This window comes from Strongylocentrotus purpuratus, unplaced genomic scaffold (assembly GCF_000002235.5).
Source record: "Strongylocentrotus purpuratus isolate Spur 01 unplaced genomic scaffold, Spur_5.0 spur5_scaffold_13, whole genome shotgun sequence".
NCBI lineage: Eukaryota > Metazoa > Echinodermata > Echinoidea > Camarodonta > Strongylocentrotidae > Strongylocentrotus > Strongylocentrotus purpuratus.
The window spans coordinates 2979280-2988847 of record NW_022145598.1 but is presented as its reverse complement, the minus strand read 5'-3'; the positions used below and the strand labels follow the sequence as shown (position 1 = coordinate 2988847).

At 37.9% G+C, this 9568-nt stretch overlaps 1 protein-coding gene across 2 annotated transcripts in view; it reads left to right on the top strand.

Moving 5' to 3' along the window:
• Positions 1–2183: 2183 nt before the first annotated feature.
• Positions 2184–9568, top strand: part of LOC582692 (sodium-dependent lysophosphatidylcholine symporter 1) — a 22938-nt gene continuing 15553 nt past the window's right edge. The window contains exons 1-3 of one of the 2 annotated variants that reach the window (XM_030982714.1): positions 2184–2768; positions 8264–8425; positions 9341–9462. In XM_030982714.1, coding sequence (XP_030838574.1) covers positions 2721–2768; positions 8264–8425; positions 9341–9462 — 332 coding nt within the window. In that variant the 5' untranslated portion in view covers positions 2184–2720. Of the gene's footprint in view, positions 2769–4168; positions 4258–8263; positions 8426–9340; positions 9463–9568 lie in introns of those variants that run through there. The other variant, XM_030982715.1, reaches the window with a different exon arrangement.

Sequence of the window (9568 nt, the reverse complement as noted above, 5' to 3'; positions counted from 1 at the left end):
AAGTGGTTAGTATGAACAAACTTTTGCTAAATTAAGATATATCTTACTGATCAAGATACCATTATAGGTGACCTTTCAACGACTTATTTAGACCATAGCAATCAGGTAAATAATCTTTCGAAAAAAAGTCACAGGCCCGAATTCACAAAGGAGGTTTGTCGACAAACTTCCTTTTGTTTCGTCAAACCTCCTTTTGTTCTTAACAAACCAGGTTTGTAAAAAACTCGTAAAAACGCGTCATATAACGTACGAAAACCAAGGTTTGTCGACAAACCTCCTTTGTGAATTCGGGCCATAGTGTCTGAATAAAACGTTTTTCAAAGGGAGTTGCGGCAAAGCTTAGCTACATTAACACTGCAGAAATTTCTGTATTATATAATTATGGACAATACAATCTTGAATCTCTTGAATCTTGAAAGAAGATCAGATGTTATTTGGAAGAATAATGAATAATCCTGGATATGATACAGAAAACCTTTACTGGTTGGGGCATGCATGGACCGTTCTGGGGCAATCATAACACGTAGTTTAAAGGTATTACACATTTTTGGTATGGGGTCATGAATTTGGTTCAAATGAACACATTGGAATCATATGCGATCCTACAATATCCAGTGATCATTTCGCGGTTGAAATCGAACGTAAAGTTGTGAAATTGTAAATAATAAACTCTTTATGTTGCATAGCTCCCTCTCAAGGTCAATATATTAATTAAGCTATAAAACAATGTTTCCTGACCAATATCGACCGATTAGCTATTCCCGTTTGGAAATTTGATATCACAACTACATATTCTGAGATGTTCATGGTCGCAGCTACTATTGTACGGCCGTAGGTGCTATTAGAAATTTATCAACATTGACCGGGAGTACCGGTAAATTTTCTTGTGCTTATGACACATCCACAGGGGCATCCAAATGTATCAAAATGGTAAAGAATCACTATCCACCCAATTTCCAAAATGTTTCAAAACTTTGTAATACCTTTAACACTGCAGAAAGAAGATCAGATGTTATTTGGAAGAATGATAAATAATCCTGGATATGATACAGAAAACCTTCACTGTAATCATAACATGTAGTTTAAGCTTCTTCCAAACTTAAAATTGAGTATAGGCAAGGCTTCGTCCATGCCTCTGGTCTTTCTCAAGCCATGTGATTATTCATATTTTCTTGCGCTGTGCCTGCTGCCGCGAGATCACTGGAGCGAAGACAGATGATAATGAATAGCCAAGGTCCCTTATTCAGTGCAGGATTAATCTGTTTTATCCACATGGATTATTTCACTTTTCTTGACCAGAAGTGTGTTTCAATGTAAATGTCATGGGCCCTATTGTACCTTTTCAATCGAGTCTTCAATGTTCTCCCTGTTACTCCAATATAGGAGTTGTCACAATAGGAGAAAGGACAAGCATTTTTCTACAAGATAACATGCACTGATTGTTAATCCTGGATATACATGTATATCTGTACGTAAAACGGAGCAATCTGTGAAGGCAGCTTGCCATAATTCTCCCATAAATCGTATAAAATTATAGAATTAAGCGATTTTATTCTAGTACGACTAAAATAAGGCTCAAACTATCCAAAGAAAATTATCCATACAACCACAAATCCGGCGTTAATATTCAAGATCATAGTACATGAGAAGATCCGTAAAAAACTTAATTAATAACACATACAACATTATCGTATTCCTGTTGAAAAATAACATTTATTCAAAAACAGATCAACAAATTCATCGCTGTTTTCACGAAGTGACGGTAGTGAAAAAAAAAATTGCATTCACTTTGCATTACGATTTTCCTCACTACCGTCACTTCGTGAAAACAAGGACGAATTATTGTCTTCATTCATTGTGATTTGTCCGGTTATTTAAACTAGCACCTCTTAATAATAGCATGATCAAAACTACTGTATGGTCGATACGTGCTCTTAACCAAGTACGATCGAGAAACAAACAATCAATTTGGATATCTTAAATTGATAAGGAAATAATTAAAAGTACAAGGGTCATTTAGACACATCAAACAACGATGAGCTGTCGCTTGGATATCTTGCTAAAGAACACTTTATTTTATTTCTCAGCCAGTTATTGGAAAAATTGAGACAGTGCGTTGCCGAAGGTTGCTGACCGAACTACGCGCAAATTCTTCCCAGGCTTGCATTTTAGCGCTTCACATCTCCTGTGGTTCGAAAGTATAAATCTAGACGTCTCGCTCACAGTATGATATTACAAACATAGTCAATGCTTCTAGTAACTTGCTTTCCTAGCAAGTGAGTAACTGTATACCATTCAATCGTTAGTAATTGACTGCATTTATTTAGCCTTATTGTAGAACGTTCGTTTTAAGGTACCGTGTGCTATACAGTAGGTTATCCACAGTCTGAATCGTAGCAAGGATCGTCACAATACTCCGTCACCCAAGTGAAAGCGTGGTATATATTGATGCATGACAAACACGCAACGCTGCAGAATCGAAACAGCAGCAGCAACAATAGTAGGAACAGTAGCAACTTCAGACTGTCTTATAAGCTTGCGTCAGGCGAATGAATTAGTGCACTGGTGTGTTCGACAGTACAGTGCTTCTGATAGCATATTGAGAAATTAAACGAAGTACTTGCTACCTCGAGAAGACAAAGGTATAACTATAACAACCGTGTCGAACTGAAGAGGAACATACTTGAGCTTGGTACTGGACTAGGAGGACATCGATCATCATGGCTGGAAAGACCCTGGGATTCATTGACGAGGAGTTATCAGAGGAGGTAGGTACCCCTTGTGTTCGTCATATTGATAATATTTATATTCTTTTATATCTAATATGAGGGATAGCATAAGCATTCAGTCTACCAAATGGATGTATGTACACATTTGAAAACATTAACATGATTCATAGTGCCTATGCAGTGTGATTCCCTAAAATAAGGGATTGTATGCATACCAGCTTTAGATTGTGCTGATCAGGCACGTAGCCATGGGGGGGGGGGCACGTTCCCCCAAATTTATTTTCCAAGATCGGTTGAACTTTTTTAGACCCCTCCCGGGACGTAGATCGATTACATGTATGTGCCCCCCCCCCCCCCCCCCCCCCCCCCCCCCCCCCCCAACATCAAACTCTGGCTACGGGTCTGGCGCTGATAGGTTACATAACGCTCTGAGAAGTATTCTTACAGGTAATTTTAACATTGAAAGAAATACATGTTATCCAAAAATAGGACTAGGCCTACATGTATGTATCCGAAGCCTGTACATGTGAGTTATTCATGTTTATCATTATGACGAGTGCCTCTGCTGCAGTTTTTATGCAAATAAGCCACCGTCTTGAATATGAGAGATAAAAGTACCACTTTCCTTAGTTAGGAACAAGAATGTAGACGTACATTTCTACCACAATTTTTCTTTGACATCGGCATCCACATCAGTGCATGCGATGAGATGGGCTCAGTGCAACCCTCGCCCAAGCAGTCAACATCATGGATTCAAGGCGTTTGGAGTCAAAGGTCATGTCACATCTCAAAAGGTCAACAGCAAGCCGTTTATATACATGTATGCCCTTGAATTTGACATTATTTCGATCAGTTTTCATTCACTCGTGTATCAAAGAAACAGTGATGTATCGAGGAGCACCTCATCCCCACCGAATGACAGCAAAAAGAATAGATAAAAAAAGATGAGGGAAAATAAAAACAAAGTGGGAGAGTCGAGATGAAAATAAGACCCAATAAGACCAATAAGAAATCACACCATACACAATTTCCTTGTTTTGCCGAATTAAGTCAATCGATTTCCCCTCCAGGAAGCAAAATACACGATGAATGATGAAAAACAAACCAGGTATTCCATTAGGCATGTTAAGCCGATTCAGAGCTTTTCAGATGAATAGGCCTACTCATCTCGTTGTCGAAAAAATTGTGAGCACATGAGCAAGAGAACGTTCAACCTAAATCATATACCATGGATCCATGCTCATACCAACAAACTGACTAGGACACGTTCTCACGAATAACCAACAACACTGTTTTATGATATTTGCTTTAACTAAAGTAAAGCAGTAAAACTCGTGTGTGTGATTTAGGCAAATATATACAGACCTGCACGTACAGGCTAAGTTTAGTCAGTTTGATTCAAACAATCATCTGGTATATTACGTGAAATATGGTTGTTCTGTAAAGAATGGGTGCGTTTCGCTGTTGAGATATAAATTATAAGTTGGATTATATTCTACTTGTCAGCTATCTAAGAAGTATGGAAGAGGTATGTGTTTGATAATTCATATTCGATTGATTATTAAATCCGGTTTTGTCTAGCTTATTTGGTGATAAAACCACTTATTTTGGATAAGGTAGAGGAGTCAGATATACACCTGTCATGTTGCTATACGCAATACGCAAAAAATGTACAGGGACATTTTCACTGTATCTACATGTATACATGTACTTCACGACGACGGATCGTTTGACCCGAGACATCGGATGCTTTCTGAATTTCTTCCAAATTGACCGCCCTATAATTATTATTCCATTCACTTTGGTTCCTCTCAGGTATATTCACTTTTTAATTTTCATTTTTTGTTCACAACTGAGAAAGAACACAGTCGAAGTATATATACATGTACAAGGGAGTGGAGTAAATGTTTCTGTTTATATCAATTGTCAAATTTTACACTTGAAATATATTTTGAAGCCATTTAAACCCCAAACTTGTAGTATAAATACATGTAGGTGACATAACAGGAATTATTAAAAAAATCAGAGAATGAGTTTCTGACCATTCGAACAGTACACCAGAATAAGTTACATTGTAATTTCGGTTATAATTATTGTCATCAGATTTGACCATATATCATTTGAAATAATAAAATGTAGGTAAATCATCAACACAACATATTTTATATCATTTACCATTGGTCATTTTCTAAATATTCAATGAAGTATATATATATATTTATATATATATATATATATATATATATATATATATATATATATATATATACATGTATAACTACTTATTTGAATATTTGTATTGTTTCCATGTATCTTTCAAATGATTGTTTCCTTACGTGTAATAATTATTTTGCCTATTATGTCACTGACCATGTGAATGAAGTTCGATAATAGATACACATACAAATACATGAAAATGTCATACTAATATTTAAGGGATGGAGCAGAAAGCAAAATTTTACAATGATAATTCGCACTTGCTACATGTAATTGTGGAGGCAGACGAAGAAGTTTTCCCTCAACGTTTAAACAGGGAGGTGAAAGAAAAGGAGGCGAAACTCTTGTAATTTATTCAAACGCATTCTTGAGTTCTAAAGCGTAACAATGGGATGTGTAACATTCCACTTGGCTTTGAAGTTCCATGCTCCGAACCGCGCTTCCACTGCGGGGACTTTCGGAAGCCAGGCACCAGTTTTACATTTATTACAAAATATTAAATTACCGGCAAAATTTTAGTGTAAATCAAAAACTTTATATGGGGATTTTATTGGGAATAGTGCATCAAACAAATTTTCAAATTAAAAACTCCGTCCTTCCTTTAATTTGTGTGCTAGAGTTGGTAAAAGAAAAATTACATCCTGTCAAAAACTCAATATTTTAGGATGATGCGCTAATTTGTGCATGCTTTAATGTCCCGTTATTTGATCCATGGTTTACAATCTTCAATAACATTAAGTTTGCTAATGCGTGTTTTCGCGTGTTTTTTGTATTTTTCAAGTTTAAAAAAGGATGAAAGTACACAAGTTTGTGTTCGCTTGTTCTAGTCTTTACACATTCAACAATGGATGAGAAATCATTGGAAGGGACAGCGAACAGTTGCAGTGATACCATTTTCTGATGTAGGAATTCTAACTCCTGAAATGTCATGCGCTCTTTTATCTCACCACCTGGTCAACAGTTGCAGATTAGCGCATAACTTTTCGGCGGCTTGGAGCATGGGGTCAAAGGAGAGCGGCTTGATTCCAGTCCTTCTCTATCACGTCCCTGGTTTAAACAAAGATTACTCCAGTTGTACGGGATTTAAAGTTAAAGTTTATACCGAGAAACAAATCCAATCTGTGACCTTAAAGGCATGCCTCAATTCCAGGCGGGCACTGTGACAAAGGTTATTGGTTTATTTATATCAAGTCGTCTCATGATCTCATCTTTGAGTAATTTATCTAAGAAGGTGAGAGGACCTATTTAGGGCTATTTATTCCTAGATTACACGAGGATTAGATGAGCAAAGTCCAGTCGCGACCGTGGACTTTGAAATATCCTGAATTCACACTGAGATTCAGCTAAGCAACCCGTACTCTACATGGAAACCTATCAAAACAAAATTTTAGGTTCTAGTAAAGTTGAAAGAAAATATTCGTGATGTCAGATCTTCTCTATTCTTTTAAAGTCGTTTTGAAGGAATATTATAATAGAACTGTCCCCTAAAGAAAAATTGCTCTTCAATATTAATGAACTTACATTAGAAATAGTGATGGGATATGGCTGAATAATTTGGTCCAAACCGGTTATAGTTAGTCCAACATACTCATTTCCGTATGCAGTGCTGTTTTCTGTATTTGATTTTCAGCAAGATTTAGTCGGTTTCTTATCATTTAGATGACTATGCATTACATAATCTGCCTTTCTCAGTTGTTTATTTTACAACATTGTAATCGCATGAACAGCACTATTTTTGTTTGTGTTTTTTAGGTTCAGACTAAAACTGTTATGCTCTTTATGATGTAAGTACAATTATAAAAAAATCAAAAGGAATGTAAAAAAAAAAAAAAAAAATTATTAAAGTGAATTTTAAAACTATTTTATCATTTTATTTGTTTAGCTTTAGAACCAGTGGGGGTTCCAGGTGAGGGCCGAATCAGCCGCGGTCCCATTTTTATGACGGCCTTAAAAATAAAGGGGAGAGAGCGACGGAAGACAAAAAGGGAAAAGAAAGGCAGAGAAGAAGAGAGAAAAGGAAAAACAGAGAAATGGAAAAAAGAAGAAATGTACTAATAATATAAAAATTGCTACGGGTCGGCAACGTATGATAGGATGGAAGGGTATAATCCTACCACAGGCTATGCGTATCGCCTGCATCAACGTATAACTCACTGGCTGGTCAGGGATGGGGGCGGAGAATCATTGGATAACTCAATAGTGTGGGCATCTGCCACGTAGCCACGGGGGGGGGGGGGGGGCACGTACCCCCCTAAAATTTCCAAGATCGGTTGAACTTTTTTTTACCTCGATCGATTACATGTATGTGCTCCCCAAACGTCGAACTCTGGCTACGCGCCTGGTGGGCATCCGCCCATGAACGTTGTGTCCAGTATTAAAGGATTTTGCTGAATGAGATGGCATGATCAATCTGAGGTGGGGGCAGTGCAATTTAAATTTCAAAGGATGGGTTAGAGATTTTATCGATCACGATAGCTATCCAGTGGCCCTAAGGAGAGAATGTGAGTTTCCATTGCTCAAGACTCGAGAGCGTCCTGGGGCTCCGTACCGGAACCCCCGATAGGAGCTCTGCCAGGCCCCAATATATGCCATGTTGTACGGATCCTTTAGAAAGCAAAACAAGCCCCAATAAATAATTAATATAAATAAATAAATATATATATTCAAACGTCTTTGTGCTATGCTCCTGGACCTGATGCAGAAGGGCTACCGTTCAGGCGCGATTACAGCGTGCTTCGCGCACTCGTTGGCTTCGACCCCCCCCCCCTTAAAAAATCTTGGATCCGCCGCTGAGAGATGTATTTTAGTTAACCCCTTTCCTCTGAATGATATTGTACCTTGTTCTACTTAAGTTGAATTATACGAACAACCATAAGAATTTTCATTCGAATGACATCTAAAGAGAATGAAAAAGCTCACATATTGTTTGTTATCTTTAATAGAACTCATTCTCTTTAAAGCCGGGGATATAGGTGGGGAGCAAGAGAAATCGAAAGGGGAAGAGAGGGAGAGAGAGAGAGAGAGAGAGACAGAGAGACAGAGAGAAAAGGAGAGAAAAGGAGAGAGAGAGTGAGAGAGAGAGAGAGAGAGAGAGAGAATGAGAGAGAGGGAGACAGGGAGAGGGAAGGGAAAGAACAGGAGCGATAAAGCGAGAGGTACATTGGACGTTGGGAATATTTTGAATGGTACAAAAAGATTTATAAATTACGTAAGTCACCAACTTGAATGGTACAAAAAGATTTATAAATTACGTAAGTCGCCAACTTTTTTCATTTCTTTGAATTGGTAATAAAATGTATTCTGTTTTCCTCCAATAGACGACGCCACTGGCGCCCGAGAAGCCGCGGTCAGGGAAGCGGAAATCGAGTCGGTTGAAGCTTCGAGAGAAGATATGCTATGGTCTAGGTGGCATGCCCTATCAACTTACAAACACAGTCATCGGGTTCTATATCTCAGTATTCCTGCTAGACACTGCTCAGGTGAGAGGAAGTACCATTGTAGTATCCAGCCAAATTAAAAAGGGGGAACGTAGGAGGAGTTTGAGGGCTTGCGATGGGAAGGGGGGGGGGGGGCAAACGTTAACATAATTTTGGTTTCAGGACTTGTGACGTAATATTTCACAACTTTTGACGTGATCAGGCCAAACAGAGGTAGTACGGGTAATAAAATGAAGACGTCGTTGCGACTATTGGGGTTTATACTCATTTTTGTTTATGTTCAAAGTAATATAAAGTTTTGGTATGGGGTCATGAATTTTAATCAAATAAACATAATTATTGGAAGCATAATTTTTAATGCGATTTTACAATATTCAATGATCGTTGTAGCGGTTGAAATCTTTATGTTGTATAGCTCCCTCCCAAGACTGATATTACTTAAGCTTTAAAACGATGTTTTTTTTTCTCACTAAAAACGACCGATTTGCTATTCCCGTTTGGATTATATATCATATTCTGAGATTTTCATGGTCGAGGCTACCATGGAATGGCCTATAGGCGCTATTCGATATATTTGAAATTTACCGGGAGCACCGGTACATTTTGATTATTCAATTTCTCGAAAGCAGAAGTGTTTTAGGCGCTAAATATTCTGATTTTTATCAAACATCCACAGGGGCATCCAAATATATTAAAACTTTAAAGAATTGCTATCCATCCAATTTTCAAATTTCCCAAAACGTTGCATAACCTTTAATGTTTTAAGTAATAATGCAAAATGTCTATAACCCCCTTTCTCACTCTCTCTCTCTCTCTCTCCCTCTCTCTCTCTCTCTCTCTCTCTCTCTCTCTGCATGTCTGTCTGTCTATCTTTCTCCCCCTCTTTCTCTCCCTCTCTCTCTCTCTCTCTCTCTCTCTCTCTCTCTCTCTCTCTCTCTCTCCTTTCTCTCTATGTAGATCAAGCCATCATCTGCTAGTGCTGTGATATTCGCCGGTCGTTTCTGGGACGCCATCACCGACCCACTCGTTGGGTATCTTGTCATGAAAACAGATACAAGATTCGGCAAGTTAAAACCATGGTAATGGAAACCCAACTTTTTATTTTTAAATGTATAAGCAGTTGGCGAAACAACATGAAAAAGTTGCTTAAATCAATGTAGAAGACAGGAGTAACAATGTTATCAT